The sequence below is a fragment of the Peromyscus californicus genome, unplaced genomic scaffold (genome assembly GCF_007827085.1).
Source record: "Peromyscus californicus insignis strain IS unplaced genomic scaffold, ASM782708v3 Scaffold_7__1_contigs__length_154581171, whole genome shotgun sequence".
In the NCBI taxonomy this organism is placed as follows: Eukaryota; Metazoa; Chordata; class Mammalia; order Rodentia; family Cricetidae; genus Peromyscus; species Peromyscus californicus.
The window spans coordinates 67,747,952-67,766,171 of record NW_026294595.1 but is presented as its reverse complement, the minus strand read 5'-3'; the positions used below and the strand labels follow the sequence as shown (position 1 = coordinate 67,766,171).

Sequence of the window (18,220 nt, the reverse complement as noted above, 5' to 3'; positions counted from 1 at the left end):
GTGGGGGTGGGGAGGGCAGCATGGGACTGAAGAGGAAACCAGAGGACCCATTGGGCATTCCTTCCTGCTTCTCAGGAGTCTAGTAGAACCAGACCCTGAGGTGGACCCAGAACATGAGGGAAGAAGCTGGCAACATTTCATCAAGGAATTCATTTGGGGTCCTGGCCTAGCCCCTGAGCATCTGGGCATCCGCTCCTCCCCTACGGTCTCTGTTTTATAAGGAAAGCTACAGAGAATGTGGACTAAGCAATGGCTTCCAAACCCGGAAAGGGGCCTCCAGCTGTCACTTACCAGATCTCTTGAAGAGGAGCGGAAGATGGGCACGAAAACAAAGGCTGTTGCCATTCTCTCGTGCCCAAACAAAGAGAAGTGGCCTGGGCCTGTGGCCAGCCCTTGGTGGGGTACCCAGGAGGAAGCGCTTCCCACCCCTGAAGGCTCTGACCCCTCCCCCACGGAATTCCCTGTTCCTTCCTCCTGATGGGATCAGCAGTGAACAGCTCCCCGCCAGCCCTGTGCAGGACACACCACACCCAGATACACTCACCAGGCCCAGCCCCCAGGAGCTGGTTGCCTGGTGGAGGAGTAAGACTTGAGAAAAATAGGCCATCCAGGGTTTCTGTGGCTAAAGAATCAGATGGGTGGTCAGCTGGAGTGGAGTGGTTGGCTGGGCAGCTGTGAGCAGGTGGCCTCTGGGACAAGTGAGGGGAAGGAAGGGAGGCCAGTGCTCAGGGCAAGGTGTGTCAGGTGTGGGGACACAGCACTGAGGGTCGGCTCCGTTATAGTTAGGGTGTGTGTCACACCTGGGGAGTTACACCATGGTGTAGAATCCACTCCGAGTCAGTGGGTCTCTGAATGTGGGGCTGCAGACTGCGGACGGACGGACAGACAGACGGATGGACGGGGCGATTGTCAGGCCCTGGTGTGGCCCTGTTCACGGTGCTGCTGTCAGCAGGGCAGAGAGAGCAAGCATTCACAGCAAGGCCCTGCTGTGCACTGATGTCTAGAATACAGCTGAGAGAATTGACGGGGAGTTAGCTCAGTTGGTAGAATGCGGACCTAACATGCCCAAAGCTCTAGATTCCGTTCACAGCACTCCATAAGCCAGGTGTGGTGGGGGGCACAGCTCTGTAATCACAGCATTCAGAAGGTGGCCACATAGGGCCTTGAGGACTGTCTGGGCTATGTGAGACTGGATGAAATGCTAGATGCTCTAATCCCAGCATTGAGGAGAATGAAGCTGGAGAATGGTGTTTAGGACCAGCCTGAGCTAACAGCAGTGAGATAGAGCCCCTTGTGTGATATATGTCTTTTTAGTGTTTCGGCGTGATATATGTCTTTTTAGTGTTTCGGCTAGTGGCTCGCTCACTCTTTTCTTTCTCCTTTCTTTCTTTTTTTGAGACTGGGTCTCTCTACGTCGCCCTGGCTGTCCTACAACTCACTGTGTAGACCATACTGGCCTCAGAGATCTGTTTGCCCCGCCTCCTGAGTGCTGGGATTAAAGGTGTGCACCTCTACATCCGGCCTGCCCGTGGCTCCTCTTGTACTGAGCAGCTCTCAGAAAAACCAGTCACACTCAAGCTGTCTTGGGAACATTTTCCCAAATACCAGTGAAGTGAGCCTGTGCCTGTGACTTCAAAAAGTGGTGCCAATAAGAAACTTTTTCATTTTATTTGTTGCCAATAAGAAACTCTGAGTTGCCGGGTGGTGGTGGCGGCGGCGGCACATGCTTTTAATCCCAGCACTCGGGAGGCAGAGCCAGGCGGATCTCTGTGAGTTGGAGGCCAGCCTGGGCTACAGAGCAAGATCCAGGACAGGCACCAAAACGACACAGAGAAAGCCTGTCTAGAGAAAAAAAGAAAAGAAAAAAGAAGGCAGGAAAGAAAAAGTAACTCTGAGTTTTGAGCAGGCCTCAGAATTTTGGAAACTTTGTATCTACCTTCTGGTGGAGGGAGGGGCTTCCCAGGACAGGAAACTGTTGACAGCAATGAAGACAGCAAAGGTGACGTTCTTTTGATGTCTGTGAGGAAATGTGTCAACCTTTGGAAGATCAGCAAAGCTCAGTACCACAGTGTTCTCCACTGACCAACACTTGCTGTTACAAAATGCAATATAGCGCTGTAGCAGTGCGAGCCTGTGTATCTATTCAAGAGGCTGAGGCAGGTGTTCACTTGAACCCAAGAGTGCCAGACCACCCTGAGATACCTAATGAGACCCCTATCTCAAAAACAGCTAACTCCTCACCCCCCAAAAAGAAAAACCAAAACCTTGCAAGATAAAACTTCGGGTTCAGCGGGGTGGTGGTGATGCACGCACATCTTTAATCTTAGCATGTGGGGGGCAAAGGAAGGTGGATCTCTTAGTTTGAGGTCAGCCTACTCTAAAGAGTGAGTTCCAGGACAGCCAGAACTACACAGAGAAACTCTGTCTCAAAAAACAAACAAACAAACAAACAAACAAAAAAACAAAAAAACTCCGGGCGGTGGTGGCGCACGCCTTTAATCCCAGCACTCGGGAGGCAGAGCCAGGCGGATCTCTGTGAGTTCGAGGCCAGCCTGGGCTACCAAGTGAGTTCCAGGAAAAACGCGCAAAGCTACACAGAGAAACTCTGTCTCGAAAAACCAAAAAAAAAAAAAAAAAAGCAAAAGAAACAAAAAGAAATACCACTTGTCATATTTTCAAGTGATGCCATAAAAGAATAGCCGTAATTACCTGGAAGCTTGGTGTGCTGGAAGCTTGGCCCTTCCTTTTCTAACTCCACATGGCTAGGTGAGGTACATTTCTTCATGTTCCTTCACCAGAACAACCCATGGTAGCTTGTGCAGGGGTGAGGTGAATGCTTCATAGGAACTAGCTGCTGCCAGAAAACCAGACACAGGTGTGCAGAGACGTGAAATGAGCCAGCAAGATGGCTCAGCAGCGAAAGCCCTCGCCTCTGTGGCACTCGCAAATACACACCAAACATATATATTGGTTTTAGAAACAGAGTTTCTCTGTGTAGTTTTGGTGCCTGTCCTGCATCTTACTCTGTAGACCAGGCTGAGCTCGAACTCACAGAGACCTGCCTTGGCTCTACCTCCCGAGTGCTGGGATTAAAGGCACTCGCCACCACCGCCTGGCCAGTAATTATTTTTTTAAGAGTAGAAAATGGTTCTGGATTCAGGAAGTTTGATAGCTGCCATCCCCTAGTGAGCCATGGCAGGAACATGAGCTGGGGGAGCTGGGGTGTTGGCATACCACCAGCTGTGACACCAGCTGATCTCTCCTAAACATTCTTTAGCTGCCATGGATGGACTCAGGCACTCAGAAAGACTCCTGGCCCCCTTGACAGGGCCAGAAGATCCAGGCTCTGGAAGCCCAGCTCAGCTACTCCTGAGACAGGAGTCGCAGGCTCCCAGGAGCCTCAGGTGCACCATCTGTTCAGCAGGGACAGTAAGCCTCCCGCACAGGGGAATTACCAGCCTCCTGGCTAATAAGGCTGGTGAGAAAAGACTGCCTAAGTTGTGAAGTGCTCCATAGATAATTATTTTTGTGGTTGTTTTGTCTGGAAGCAGTGTGCTTAGCTGCTCAAGACCCCATAACAACCTGTCCCATGGACAAAGGAAGACAGTAAGTGATTGTCTTAGGGGCGCCACTCCTACCCTTCGGAATACCTTGTCTCCCTTCTCCAGACCCAGTGTGGGCTGGCCTGTTACTGGAGGAGAGTGTGTTGATGCTGTCACTCAGCCTGGCTTGGGACTTGGGGAAGAGGTTCCAGGAGGCCAGGCTCCTGTGCCTGTTGGCGTGCACCGCCTGCCCCTGCCCCCCTCCCCCCCACCGCCCACCCGCCACCGCCTGCCGCCTGCCTGCTGGAGGGCCAGGAGCCACCACTAGGAGAGGAAGTGCAGTCGGTTACCAATTGGGCTATTTTCATAACGGCTGTCTCCGGCTAGGGGGAGGAGGGTGGGGAGGGGGAGGGGCAGAGGAGCAGCCACTGCAGCTAGCTCTCCAAACTAGGACTTGCTCGGCAGAGTCCAGCAGCCAGAGCAAACCGGAGCAAGAGCCGAGGCGCCTGGGACCCCAGCCCCTACCTGCTTGTCCACCTCTAGCCTGCTGCCTTGCCTTCCAGATCAGGTCAAAGTGGGACTCCCTCTCTCCCTTACCTCCTGCTCCCTCCTACGACTATCTGGGTGGATCTGGGGAGGGTAGATCAGGGTAGGACCAGGCACCACCACCCCTAGATGAGGGCCTGCTCCATCTGATGGAAAAGGAACAGGGTCTGGAGAGCGCACCAAGCCAGAATCTGAAATGGCTGCTTGGCTGTTTAGCCCCATTCCAGTCCTGGCCCACCTGTTCACCTGTGTTGTCCTTGTTTTGTTTGGGTAGTCTCTTTAGTGAGGAGACCTGGTAAAGTCAGCACCCTGCCTAACCAGCCCAGGCAAGCAGATGAGCGGGCTGCCCTCCTAGCTTTCTCTCTTCCCCCTGAGCCTGGGGTTGTGGGAGCCAAGCAACCAGGGGTGGCTTCTGGCAAGCAGTCCCCCTGACCCAGGCAGGCCCTCATCCTGGCACTTCTAGAGTATTAGGTGCCCTACCCCAGGCCCAGCCTTCATGGAGCAGAGGTCTGTAGGACCCTTCCCATGGCATGACATAGCCGCTGTGCAGGACCCAGCTGGTGCCCTGCACAGCTTCCTCTGGAGGCAGAGGCTTCCCTGAGGACCAGCCTATTGCCAAGTGCAGAGGGCACTCGTCAGGAGGGGCAGACACCCAGGTGGCGGGGCTATGGGACTTTGTTCCTCCTGTGGTGAGTGGTGGCCACGCTGGGTACTCCTGCTTCCTTTTCTGGGTTCCCACCCCCGCTGTGGGCAGAGACAAACCTCAGGAGGTGGCACGACCATGGGCCCTGGGGTTCTACCACGTTCCAGGTCTGCCAAGTAGCATCAGGTGCTTATGTGCATGGTTGTAACAGAATGTCCTCATGCTAGCCTTTGAAGTTGGGTGGTGTGACCCCATCTCGCACATGGGAGCGTGGGTTTGGAATGGCTAGTTGATCTGCTGAAGGGCATGGTGGTGGATGCTAGGTTATTTATTTATTTGCAGACACGCCTTATGTAGCCTAGGCTGACATTGAACTTGCTGTGTAGTCCAGGATGACCTTGCCTCCTGCCTCTGCTCCCAAGTGCCGGTCCATAGTGCTTGTTCTTTTTACTTGGAGTTGGCATCAGTTGTGAAATGGTCTGGCTAGGGGGCCATCACCCCTTCCTAGCTGGGCTCCATTAACCCCACGGGCGACAGCCTTAGCTCTGCTGCTGCATCTCTGCTCACCAAGGGCACGTGGCCTGACATCGCCATACCTGTTGTTCATGGCATCCCTCGCTCTCCCATGGCCCTGTCCTTATCAGGGTCCTAGGGGTCAGGTGGAGATTAATGGGGCCCTCTGAGCCATTTTTATGCTGTCCTTCTTGAGTGTGGCTGGCTGCTCCAGACAAAACCAGGCAGCCTGTGGGCAACCATTTTGCTGTGCTGTCGGTGTGAGAATCTTCTGGGGCCTCCCCCATGACCTTTACCTGTACTTGTGTGGTGTGTGGAGGTGACAGGGAATGAGGTGAGAAGAATGGCCTTTCAGAACTGAACCATGGGAGAACCCCAGGCCCAAACAGGGCTTCTTTTATTTGCTTTTTTGTTTTGTTTTGTAATTAAATCAATCAGGATGGGGTCACACTGTGAAGCCCTGGCTGTCTTGGAACTTGCTTTGGTGATCAGGCTGGCTTCAAACTCACAGAGATCCACCTGCTCTGCTTCTGAAGTACTAGGATTAGAGGTGTGCACCATCGTGCTGAGCTTTATTATTATTATTATTATTATTATTATTATTATTATTATTACTTCTTTTTAATACAGTTATACACTGTAGCCCAGTGTAATTCACTGTGTAGCCCAGGTTGGCTTCAAATTTACAACAGTCTTTCTGTCTCAGCCTTCAAAGTGCTGGGATAATAGGCAGTAACTGCCAGGCCCAGCCCAGGCTAGGCCTCTGATCAGATCCTGGAACAGCCTCTGCAGAGATAGGAAGTGGGGAATCAGGCAATCTCTGGCCAGTAGACCAAAGTTTCTATAGAGATGAGATGCACAGGAAACATGGGACCAACCAGCAGGAGGGGGCCGTGGAACCCAGTGGTGTTTGGGGGTGGTAGTGTCCAGCAGAGGAGCTTGTCCTAAGAAGTAAAACAATCGTAACAGTCTTCTTAGACAAACAGGGAAACTGAGGTCCATGGTACATGGTCATTTGCACTGACTTGGCCTTGTGCTCCGCTGGGAGGCTGCACCCAGGGGCAGCTGAGGAAACATTTGTTACAAGTGTGTCTTGGAGCACTGGGCAGGTGTGGGTTCTATAGTTGTGCGTATAAGCAGCCATATATCCTAACAAGAGCTGCTTCCTTCTTGTCTTGTCATGCAGGTCTGGGACAGCAGGGAGGGCCCAGGCTTTACCAGTGCCCAGAGAGCATAGCAGCACCTCCCCCACACTGACTGTGGCCTTTTGTTTCTGGGTGACACTAGCATCAGGCGGTGTGATGTGTCCGGGTGACTAATCTCCTCCAGGCTGGGCAGCTGTCACAGTGCGGCCTGAGCAGAGTGGTGGGGAAAGCTGACACCCTAGGGGAGACCTGGCAAGCAAGGGCCCTGGCAGCATCAGGCAAGTAGGCCTGCAGCTTCCTCTTCCTGGGACAGAAAGTGGACCCTAACTCAAGTAGCCTTGGGCACAAGACCTGGACTTTGCCACTGGCTGGTTGTGTGACTCTGGGCATGCTCTTACCACTGTGAACCTCATCCTTATCTGTATAATAAAGCTGTTTGTTGGTTGTACCTCCTCAGAGGCTATGGTAGGATCAGTGAGAGGGTAGAGGGCTTACCCAAGGCCTGTCACAGAATAGGTGCTGGGTAGATAGGAGGGGGTTAATATTATGGGCGCCCTTTCTCTAACCCATGTCACCTCTGACCCGGGGTCCAAGAGGGCCTTGTACTCTACCCATACCTGGGGACCGATCCATCTGCTCTATACTGTCTGTGGGCTTTGTATATGCTACCCTTTTGTGCCTTAGATTCCTCATTGGGCACTCACTCTGTGTGTGTGTGTGTGTGTGTGTGTGTGTGTGTGTGTGTGTGTGTGTACGCAGGCATGTGCATAGTGGACTCGTAAGTGTTAGCTGGATGGCCCCGACTTTGGTAGGAAACCAGCCCTCTTCTACCAGTGTCTGCTTTTAGTTTTCTGGAACTCACCTCCTGTCCAGTCTCCATGCTGCTTTCCCAGCACAGCTACCTCCCTGCTCACTGATTGCAGGAGCTCTGTCCCCTGGACCCACTTCCTTCTCCTTATACCCTATACTGGCCCTGAAGCTACCTGCCCAAGACTCATGGCAAGGACAGATGGAGGATTGAGATCAGGTGCTACATATATTAGGTGGGACTATACTCCCAGCCTGTCCTTCCTGTTGCTCATTGATGGTTAAGGTACCCCATCCCTGCTCTGGGCTTCAGCCAGGTCCCCAGTAGGCGGGAATTGTCTGGTACTCGTTCATGGTTGTCATTTGTCCCATGGCTGTGACTTAGGCCTCCATGACTGCTCTTTGGAGCTATCACCCTCAACTGACGGGAGGCTTCCCGCCATTCCTCAGGTGTAGGAGAGGTGTGAGCAGAGAAAGCTGACTCCAGTGGCCTGGGAAGGAGGAAAGAGAGAACAGGGAGTAGGTAAAGGGAGAGCGAGGGCCTCTGGAGAGGAGAGCTTGCATGGCCTGGTACACACCAAGGGTGGAGACCAAGGCCCCTGCCTCCCTGCAGGAGGCAGTATGGGTCATCTCAAGTTTAGGATTATGAGCCTGAGGCTTCAAGCCTTGGAGTCTGGGGACAGTATGGTGCACTGGGTCCCTAGGCAGGAAGGTTTAAGGAATTTCCAGGCATCACACCTTGGGCTATCCATACTCCGCTCTTTAGAAAGGTGAGACAGAGCCACTCAGTACCAGGAAGTTCTCAGAGATGTATACACATGGCATCCAGAATTCAGAAGGCTTTTCTTTTCTTTTTTTTTGGGTTTTTTTTGTTTTTGTTTTTGTTTTGAGACAGGGTTTCTCCATGTCGTTTTGGTGGCTTTCCTGGATCTCGCTCTGTAGACCAGGCTGGCCTCAAACTCACAGAGATCCGCCTGGCTCTGCCTCTCGAGTGCTGGGATTAAAGGTGTGTGCCTCCACTGCCGGCAGAAGGCTTTTCTTTTAGCCTAAGCCTCTTATTGCATCCCCCAAGTTAAGACAAGAGCACTCTCTCCTGGGGGTGGTGAGGGACATGTCTTTCCAACTCTCTAAAGCCTGGTTTCCCAGTGTCTAAACCCAAAGTTGGGGCTGAGTGTAGGGATTTCATCAGGACTGAGATCTCTTGCAGAGAGACCGAGTCTTTTTTTTTTTTTTTTTTTTTTTCTTTTTGCTTAGTTGCACTGTATCCCAGGAGATGAACCCAGCCTGGTCCATGTTGGGGCAAAAGGAAGGCCAGATGAGAGGGAACACTCCAGCAGGGCCCTACAGTCTCCCTAGGCAGAGTCTGATCCCCAGACTGCCTTTTGTTTTCATTTCTGGCAGGGTAGATGAGGACCCTTTAGACGCAAGCCTCTGTTGGTTCTAGTGCCTGGGCAGGTGAAGCCCGTCTCCCAAAAACTCCTGGGGTAGAATTTGGGGAATCTTAGCTGGGAGCAGTATCTGCTCTCCACTAGCTGTAAGCCTGAGTTCCCTGATCTTCCTGATCCCTGCAAGCACTTTACTGGAGGCCACAGCGTCCTCATCCCTCGCACTGAAATGTCCCTTGTTTGCTGGTAGGGCGCAGGTGGGCTTCAGCTTAGTCCAGCTCCTGACACTCTGAGTCTGTATGCCCAACAGCCCCTGGCATGGAGACCTTCTTTAGGAGGCATTTCCAACGGAAGGCACCAGGTCCTGGAGAGAGGCTGCGGAGGTCCAGTGGTGTGGGGCTGCCCACAGGCAAGGCTCGACGCCGCTCCCCTGCAGGGCAGGCCTCCTCCTCACTGGCCCAGAGGCGCCGCTCCAGTGCACAGCTCCAGGGCTGTTTCCCCAGATGCAGGGTGGGCACCCAAGCCAGCCGCAGGCGGTCCAGCACTGCACCCCCTGCCTGCAATCCTCGCTTTATGGTGGATATGGTGCCCACCTTACAGCCTGCCACTGTTGGGGCCCAGCTTCTGGGTACACCTCTGCTGTTGGCTGGGCTCATGGGCATGAAGGAGGAGGAGGAAGGGGCCCAGGAGGGAGATGAGACAGCATCAAGTGATGCCAAACCAAGTACCAGGACACCAAGGCCCTCCTCACACCAGGGCACCTGGCCGTTGCTTCCCATGCCCCGCTGCCTACGCAGAGCCTCCTCCCACCTGCTCCCTGCTGACGTGGTGTATGGCCATACCCTCTGGGGCCTGCATGGGCACTATCGTCGCCTCAGCCAGCGGTGGCCCTCAGGTCAACATCCGGGTCTTGGGGGCCGAAGCCAAAGAGCCTCGGGCACTGCAGCAGGCCCCATGATACCTGCCCGTGTGCGCCCACTGTCTCGCAGACGCCAGGTAGCTCTAAGGCGGAAGTCAGCTGGACCCCAGCCCTGGAACACCCTGCTTATGTAGGTATAGCAGGTCAGCAGGGCGTGTGGTGTAGCCTCCATGGGGTCTAGCTCAGTAAGGGCTTTGAAGCTCTGCCTAGCCTGGGGGTGGCCCACTCGGAAGCAGCTCTGGACAGTGCTGGAAGAAGGGCCTGAAGAAGAGTCTCAGGGCATCTGAGCTTCTGTGGGTTTCTCCGTCTTGTACTTTGTGCAAGTCCCGGGTGGCAGTTTTTCTGGGTAGTGGGAAGGAAGTAGAGTCGGCAAACTCTCAGCTGGCCCTGGGGCTTCAGCTGTCTTCCTTTCTGTAGGAAAGCCATCACCAAGTCAGGCCTCCAGCACCTGGCACCCCCTCCTCCCACGTCTGGGGCCCCGTGTGGTGAATCTGAGCGGCAGATCCGGAGCACTGTGGACTGGAGTGTGAGTATTTGTGCACTAGGCAGGGCAGGAAGCCCGAACACTACTCAGTGCCAGTCCCTGCTGGGTTTGGATCCTCCTGAGCAGTCAGGACCCAGGGCGAGGCAGCAGCCTTTGAGGCAGGCTTAAAGCAGTTTAGAAAACGAGGGAGGAAAGCAGCTTGTGGTGACTGTAGCAGGCTTGTTTTGGGAGGTGGGTGATGGGTAGGGCCCCAGCGGCGGCAGGTAAACACTGAGCCTGCTCATCCCCTGGGTTAGGAGTCAGCAGCATATGGGGAGCACATCTGGTTTGAGACCAACGTGTCCGGTGACTTCTGCTATGTCGGGGAGCAGTACTGCGTAGCCAAGATGCTGGTGAGTGAGCTTGGTGGGACCTGCTGCCCCCTGGTGGTGTAGTGGATCTAACCTGCAAGGCAACAGCTGCAGCCTCTTGGTGGGCGCTGCTTGCACCTGGTTGCACTTGCTAGGGGCTGCTCCAGGGTGAGGGGAAGGGGGTCTTGTCTGATGACAGGTGCTGGGACTGGAATCCCCATACGTCGAGCATGCTCTTTGCTTGGCCTGAGGTGGTATTTAGGATTAAGTTACCTGGTGCCTCAGGGCCTCCTCTCTTTCTGTCCTGCAGCAGAAGTCAGTGCCCAGAAGAAAGTGTGCAGCCTGTAAAATTGTGGTGCACACCCCATGCATTGAGCAGCTGGAGAAGGTGCGTGCAGCTCCTCAGCCTTTTGTGCCCTCCCCTTGGGATGCTGGAGCTTTCTTGATACACACACATGTGGATCTCCATGCACATCCATGTTCCACAAGCATAGCTTGCCTGGATGCCCCAGCGAGCACCATAGCAAAGCCCGAGTCAGATGCCTGCATTAACCTTGCCTTTCCCCGTGTGTTAGCGGTTGTACCTTACTCTTTAGAGTGAGCATGGCCTAGAAGTGAGGTTCATCGACTATTACCTGACGACATGAGTTAGCAGGTGGTGGCCAGTGTGCTGTTTTACCATGTCCAGCCTAACATTCAGAAGAGCCGTTGTGGGCTGGGGTTATAGTAGTTGTCTTGCATGTACGGTGCTCTGGCTTCAGTCCCCAATTCCAGAAAATAAAAACAAAACAGTCAAACTTCCAAATGCTCAGCTGTGACTGGGCCCATCTGTTTTCTTATATGCTACCTCTGTAAAGATATTTCCCAAGGACCATTTTCCAGGCATGCCTGTGAGAGGGAAAGGGGAGTGCCAGGTGCCGGTCAGGACAGGGAATAGGTCTGGTGTGGAAGAGGAGAGCTCCCTTGCTTGCGCAAGTCCAGGCCATCACGTGACAAGTCTTTATGAACAGAAATGCCCCCAGCAAGGCTAGTTTGGGCTGATTTGTCCTGTCCCTGAATTGTACAGTGAGGCTTTCCTGTGACTCTCCCGAGACTGGAGCAGGCACTGTGGGGAAAGAAAAGTAGAAATGCATCCTGGCTGGGCATAGTGGGGCATGCCTGCAGTCCCAGCCTTTGGAAGGCAAGACAATCTCTTCAAGTTCAAAGCCAGCCTGGTTTATGTAGAGAGTTCCAGGACAACCGGGGCTGTGTGTGTGTGTGTATGTGTGTGTGTGTGTGTGTGTGTGTGTGTGTGTGTGTGTGTGTGTGTGTGTGTGTGAGTGTGAGAGAGAGAGAGAGAGAGAGAGAGAGAGAGAGAGAGAGAGAGAGAGAGGGAGAAGGAGGGAGAAGGAGAGAGAGAGAGAAGGAAAATGCAGCCCCATCATGGAAGGTGACCATGAACCTGGGTTTAGCACATTGGCTAAGGGTCTCCAGGTGTCAGTCTGCACAGCCACAGGAGGGATTGGTGTCTGCCTTCATTCACTTGAGCTGGGAATGCTGGAGGGTGAGAAATAAATAAGATGAGCAAACAGTGCTCCTACTCAGCACAGTGTGAGGTGGACATGAACCCCGACCCCACCCTAGCCTCTCCATCCCTGTATCCCAAGTAAAAAAAGGAAAGATCCCTATGGCCAGTGGTCAAGAGGACTTCTGAGAGGGGGTAGCCATGTTCCAAGGGGCTATCGGGATGATTTGGGACTCTACTTGCCTGTGAGGTTGACTCTAGGTGACTTTGTCCAAAAGAAGGCTCTGACATTTTGGTGGTCACTGCAATATTTCACAGATCAATTTTCGCTGTAAGCCATCCTTCCGTGAATCAGGCTCCAGGAATGTTCGTGAGGTAAGCGTGCGGGGCAGCAGGGGGGGACAGGGCGCAAGTATCTGAGGGATCCTCTACAGTGCCACCAGGGGTTCAGCTTCTAGATGGAGGATCTGGGGTCACTCAGAGAGAGAGAGTCAGCCGTCTGTCTGCAGAGGGGTGGGGTTCAACCTTCGCTCCAGGCCATGGAGAACTCTGCAGTCCCTTTGATCTCTCTACAAGGGCCTGTAGAGGCTTTCTGTGGGCTGAGTTCAGGGCTGTACCTATCCAACCCCTCATTCATTCCCGTGACCTTTCTCCCCTCCCCCAGCCAACCTTCGTCAGACACCACTGGGTGCACAGGCGACGTCAGGACGGCAAGTGTCGGCACTGTGGAAAGGTAAGGCCTGTCTGAGGGCACGGCCATGCTGCCCACTGGCCCGTGTGTCCAGTGTGGGGTCTCCAGTTTGCTGGCGTTCAGTCAGTCCCCAAGCTCCTTGGCTATGCCCTGGGTCTTTGAGTTGAGCAAGGGAGGGAAGAGGATTGTCTTCTGATGTGGGTGTCTGACCTTTGAACTCTCATGGGGCCCTTTGAGAAGTGTATTGACTTTTCATTCATTTATTCAGTAGTTCTTTAGGGATGCTGTGTGTGTGTGGTGTCCTGAGCTAGGCAGCAGCTCCCTGCCTCCTGGGGATAGTGGCTTGTGGACGCACTGCTCCGGACACCTTCCCACACAGCACTGTCGCTTGCCCACTTGTTGACTGCTTGCCTGTTGACTCTCAAGAATGCAGGGGCTCATCCCTCCATTCTTTTCCCTCCGTGCCCTACACACGGTAGCCACTGATGATGGTTTGTGACAGGACACGGATATGATGGTACAGTGAGGGCAGCACAGAACTCTGGGGGGCCTGTCTAGGTCCAGGGGCAGGAAGGAATCCCCAGTTAGGCAGCTCTGGAGTGCACACTCGGCTCCTTGCAGTCAGCTGCAGTGCTCATGGGCTCCTGCTAAGCTGCCCTGCCCTGCCCTGCCCTGCCCTGCCCTGCAGGCTTGTTTTACATTTGGAGTTTCGTGTTTGTTTGCTTTTGTTTTTGAATGTGCTTCGTTTTCCTGGGTGAGGAGAGGTTGGTGGTGGCAGCAAGGCTGGGTCTCCACGAAGCCACCTTGTGCCCCAGCCACCCTGTCCGTCCACAGGGCTTCCAGCAGAAGTTCACTTTCCACAGCAAGGAGATCGTGGCCATCAGTTGCTCCTGGTGCAAGCAGGCAGTAAGTGGCCTCTGTGAGCCTGTGCTGGGCTTCCGGTGGGCCCCCAGTCTCATCCTGGCCCAGCTCAGCCTTGCCGATGGCTATCTTCTAGTACCACAGCAAGGTGTCCTGCTTCATGCTGCAGCAGATTGAGGAACCCTGCTCCCTGGGGGTGCATGCAGCTGTGGTCATCCCACCCACCTGGATCCTCCGGGCCCGGAGGCCCCAGGTGAGTCAGTCCTTCCTCTATTCTTTTTTTTTTTTTTTTTTTTTTTTTTTGGTTTTTCGAGACAGGGTTTCTCTGTGTAGCTTTGCGCCTTTCCTGGAACTCACTCTGTAGTCCAGGCTGGCCTCGAACTCACAGAGATCCGCCTGGCTCTGCCTCCCGAGTGCTGGGATTAAAGGTGTGCACCACCACCGCCCACGCTTCCTCTATTCTTAACACCTCTCCCCAAGGGGACCTACCAGTCACACCTCACCCACACCCCTGATTCCTTTGCAGAATACCCTCAAGGCCAGCAAGAAGAAAAAGAGAGCGTCCTTCAAGAGGAGATCCAGCAAGAAAGGACCTGAGGTTAGGCCTGGGCTGCAGTCATTGAGGCCAGGAATTGGAAAGGGGAATCTTTCTCTGTCCAGGGCTATGGACCCGACTGCCAGTTTAGCCTGGCTCAGGTTGGGCTCTGGGGGTCTGAGGAGGTGGGAGATCAACTTCCTTGTTCCTTGTGGACAGGCCCGTGAAAGGTCTGATGTGTGAGGGTGTGCTCACTTGTGGCAAGGGATGCTGAGGCGATGTCAGCTAGGGCTTCCAGCACAGAAAAGAGCCTTACAGGCTCTCTGTCTCCCAGGAAGGCCGATGGAGACCCTTCATCATCAGGCCCACCCCATCCCCCCTCATGAAGCCCCTGCTGGTGTTTGTGAACCCCAAGAGTGGGGGCAACCAGGTAAGCACAAGCTTTCTACCCACAAGCCACGAGGGAGGAGGTGGCCAGTGTTATACCCGCCTGCCCATAGTTGTTCTAGCAACCATTTGGGGCTTCAGCCCCCACCTTGCTGTTCCAGGGACCCTGAGAGGACCCTGTCCCATCTCTCCTTTTATTGTAGCTGGTTCCCACAACCATGTCCCCTGTCCGTGCTCCTGACACCTGTTCCCTCATCCCTTCCTCATTGTCCCTCGACTGTCCCTGCAGGGCGCTAAGATTATCCAGTCTTTCCTGTGGTATCTGAATCCTCGACAAGTCTTTGACCTGAGCCAGGGGGGGCCCAGGGAGGCGTGAGTACCCCACCAGGTTCTCCGGGACAGTGGGGGCTTGCCTCGCTCTGGCTATGTCACATGTCTCCTGACTCTATTCCTGTCCTCCCCTGGCCCAGGCTGGAAATGTACCGCAAAGTGCATAATTTGAGGATTCTGGCTTGCGGGGGTGACGGCACGGTGAGTTCCGTGAGCAGGGCTCATGCCTGATGCATCACTCCCCCATCTTGGGCCTGGCTGACCCACTTTGCTGTGCCCTCCTCCAGGTTGGCTGGATTCTGTCCACCTTGGACCAGCTGCGCTTAAAACCACCACCCCCTGTGGCCATCCTGCCCCTGGGTACTGGCAATGACCTGGCCCGCACCCTCAACTGGGGTGGGGTAAGTGCCCTTCAGAACAGGGTTGCCCGGGAGGAAGGGTATCCTTTGACCACAGGGAAAGCTCAGTCTCAGCCTCCTTCCACCAGGGTTACACAGATGAGCCTGTGTCAAAGATCCTTTCCCATGTAGAGGAGGGGAATGTGGTACAGCTGGACCGCTGGGACCTGCGAGCAGAGCCCAACCCTGAGGCAGGACCTGAGGAGCGAGATGATGGAGCCACTGACCGGGTAGGTCAGCCAGGGCTACTAGGCAGGGGGTTCATGAGTCTGGGATTCTTAAGGACCTGCTGGACTCTACACACTTACTGATTCTGGAAAGCTGAGTTCCTAGTTCTTCACATTCCAGCCTCTTTCTGTCCCAGGAGCATAATGGTACCCACTACAAGCTGATTTCTTACTCAGCCTCCTGGCACATGCTAAGTGAGGGCCTCCAATATGCCAGGCTCTGTTTTAAGCCGTGGCAAGACTTAAGTCCCTATTCCTGGAGGGAATATTGATAAGAGTATATGGCATGTGGGGATGCAGTGCCGTTAAGGACCCAGCAGGTCCTCCAAGAACAGGGCCTCCCAAGCAGTGCTGCAGGGGTGGTTGGGGGAAACTTTGGCACACTGTTCCCTTGACTCGAAGGCCTTTAGAAGTAAATGGACTGAGCAAGGGTAATGACTGCTGATCTTGGCCTTGGGAAGAGCTGGCACCTGAGAGTCACCTCCTCATTTCTACACCTTGACATTTTTCTAGCTGCCCCTGGATGTCTTCAACAACTACTTCAGTCTGGGCTTTGATGCCCACGTCACCTTGGAGTTTCATGAGTCTCGAGGTTAGCATCCTCCTGCTGAAGGAACTTTGGGAGGCCAGGGCAGAGAGGGAGGTTCAAGGGTGTCCCGGGGAGGGCCAGACCTTGCTCCCTTGGTCTTCCTTCCCACCATAACCTGGGAAGCAGCATCAGTTTGACGACATCACCCCCCCCCCCCCCCCCCGCCCCCTGTCTCTGCCAGAAGCCAACCCAGAGAAGTTCAACAGCCGCTTTCGGAATAAGATGTTCTATGCTGGGGTGAGTCCCCTGTGCCCTGTGACACAGTGGTGGGGAAGGCCCTTGTCATGAGTTGATGACACCCTGTATCTCTCACAGACGGCCTTCTCTGACTTCCTGATGGGCAGCTCCAAGGACTTAGCCAAGCACATCAGAGTAGTGGTAAGGAGGGCTGACTGACACATACTGGGGTCCCGTAGGAGGGAGGCCACCTGGGTATGTGCGTTCTCCAACTGCATTCCCCTGTTCCTGTGTCCAGTGTGATGGAATGGACCTAACCCCCAAGATCCAGGACCTGAAACCCCAGTGCATCGTTTTTCTGAACATCCCCAGGTGAGGAAGCAGGGCTCCTGTGGGCCGTTGTTCCATCCCGCTGAGTCCATGCCAGAGCCCATCTGTTGCCCCCCCCCCCCCCCCAGGTACTGTGCAGGCACCATGCCCTGGGGCCACCCTGGGGAGCACCATGACTTTGAGCCCCAGCGGCATGATGATGGCTACCTCGAGGTCATCGGCTTTACCATGACATCCTTGGTGAGTGGTCCTAGTCCTAAACTGTGTCTACCTTGCCCTTTACTAGCCAGGGTAGAGCGGTCACCTCAGCTCCTTACTTGGCCTAAGGCTCCAATATGGCCTCTGTTCCCTAGCTGGATGATGACTCTCCTTCCTCTTGATGTAGCGGAAGGCACTTTACTTCCCATCTGATGAGGGAGTCTTCAGTGCCTCTGTCTGGTCCCTCCATTTTGCATTCTGCCTTCACCAGAACCTCTCTGGAAAGAGCAGAGCTTGCCCCGCCCGCCACCTGACCTGAGAATTCTGTGCCCACAGGCCGCACTGCAGGTGGGTGGGCACGGCGAGCGGCTGACCCAGTGCCGAGAAGTGCTGCTCACCACGGCCAAGGCCATCCCTGTGCAGGTGGATGGTGAGCCCTGCAAGCTTGCAGCATCACGTATTCGAATCGCCCTGCGCAACCAGGCCACCATGGTGCAGAAGGCCAAGCGCCGGAGTGCTGCTCCACTGCACAGCGAGTAGGTCCCATGTTAGCCATCATGGACCGTGGGGCCTGGAGGCAGGCCCTGCTTTACTTGAGCTCTGGTTTCCTGACCTGCAAAGGGACTTGTAGTTGGGTGATAGGAGCACTTGCTTAGCCTGCATGAGGCTATAGGTTGTGCTGGCATCCAAAATAAAGGGTTTTGGGAGGGAGGCAGGCTGCCCCTCTTAGCACCTGGCCTTGCGCCCACTGAGGACTGGTATCCTAGGCAGGGTCCTTGCTGAGTTCCCTGTCCTTGGCCCCTCCACAGTCAGCAGCCGGTTCCCGAGCAGCTGCGGATCCAGGTGAGCAGGGTCAGCATGCACGACTATGAGGCTCTCCATTACGACAAGGAGCAGCTCAGGGAAGCCTGTGAGTGGCGGCAGGGCTGGGGCGGGGGGTGGGGGGTGGGGGTGAGCAGCTGCTGGGCTGCCTGCAGCAAGGACATGCAGCTAGCTGCTGAAAGGCCTCTCTGTCCTCCAGCTGTGCCCCTGGGCACTGTGGTGGTCCCTGGAGACAGTGACCTAGAGCTCTGCCGTGCCCACATCGAGAGACTCCAGCAGGTCAGCAGTGGGAGCAGGAGGAGGTGGGGGCACCTGAGCTTTCTTCCCAGACTAGCTGTGGCCCACCTGACCTGCGCTTCTGTCTCAACAGGAGCCCGATGGTGCTGGAGCCAAGTCCCCGATGTGCCACCAGCTGTCCCCCAAGTGGTGTTTCTTGGATGGTGAGTCTGCCTTGAAGGGTCAGTTCTAGGCAGCCCTGGGCTCTGGCCTGCGAGTCCTCCTTTGAGGGACCCTGGGTCGGGCAAAAGGAGACTTGGGCTGGGACAAGGACGCTCCTCATACTCAGCCAGCCATCTCTTCTCCAGCCACCACTGCCAGCCGTTTCTACAGGATTGACAGGGCCCAGGTAAGCATTGCAGGCCTTTTCTGTACCCCACACACTCACCTCTGTAGGCAAGTTTCAGGGTTAGCCGCACAAGCCAAGCATGCTCACCACAGCCTCATGGCCATATACTCACATGCCTGTGGCTGTGGATCACATGCCCCCACCCTCCAGGAATGCACAGGGATGGTGCCAACAGAAAAAGCTGGCATACCCAGAAAAGGCTTTCTGGGTGG

At 54.8% G+C, this 18,220-nt stretch overlaps 1 protein-coding gene across 8 annotated transcripts in view; it reads left to right on the top strand.

Moving 5' to 3' along the window:
- Dgkz (diacylglycerol kinase zeta) overlaps nt 1–18,220 on the top strand; it is a 42,802-nt gene that overhangs the window by 21,078 nt on the left and 3,504 nt on the right. For 3 of the 8 annotated variants that reach the window (XM_052722477.1, XM_052722480.1, XM_052722481.1), the window contains exons 2-24: nt 9,918–10,026; nt 10,281–10,376; nt 10,645–10,722; nt 12,157–12,213; nt 12,503–12,571; nt 13,364–13,435; nt 13,527–13,643; nt 13,917–13,988; nt 14,260–14,355; nt 14,602–14,684; nt 14,783–14,843; nt 14,930–15,043; nt 15,130–15,270; nt 15,781–15,859; nt 16,038–16,093; nt 16,172–16,234; nt 16,332–16,405; nt 16,492–16,603; nt 16,898–17,097; nt 17,371–17,471; nt 17,583–17,662; nt 17,754–17,823; nt 17,968–18,008. In XM_052722477.1, coding sequence (XP_052578437.1) covers nt 9,918–10,026; nt 10,281–10,376; nt 10,645–10,722; nt 12,157–12,213; nt 12,503–12,571; nt 13,364–13,435; nt 13,527–13,643; nt 13,917–13,988; nt 14,260–14,355; nt 14,602–14,684; nt 14,783–14,843; nt 14,930–15,043; nt 15,130–15,270; nt 15,781–15,859; nt 16,038–16,093; nt 16,172–16,234; nt 16,332–16,405; nt 16,492–16,603; nt 16,898–17,097; nt 17,371–17,471; nt 17,583–17,662; nt 17,754–17,823; nt 17,968–18,008 — 2,041 coding nt within the window. Of the gene's footprint in view, nt 1–3,992; nt 4,111–8,460; nt 9,631–9,917; nt 10,027–10,280; nt 10,377–10,644; nt 10,723–12,156; nt 12,214–12,502; nt 12,572–13,363; nt 13,436–13,526; nt 13,644–13,916; nt 13,989–14,259; nt 14,356–14,601; nt 14,685–14,782; nt 14,844–14,929; nt 15,044–15,129; nt 15,271–15,780; nt 15,860–16,037; nt 16,094–16,171; nt 16,235–16,331; nt 16,406–16,491; nt 16,604–16,897; nt 17,098–17,370; nt 17,472–17,582; nt 17,663–17,753; nt 17,824–17,967; nt 18,009–18,220 lie in introns of those variants that run through there. The other 5 variants (XM_052722479.1, XM_052722482.1, XM_052722475.1 and 2 more) reach the window with 4 other exon arrangements.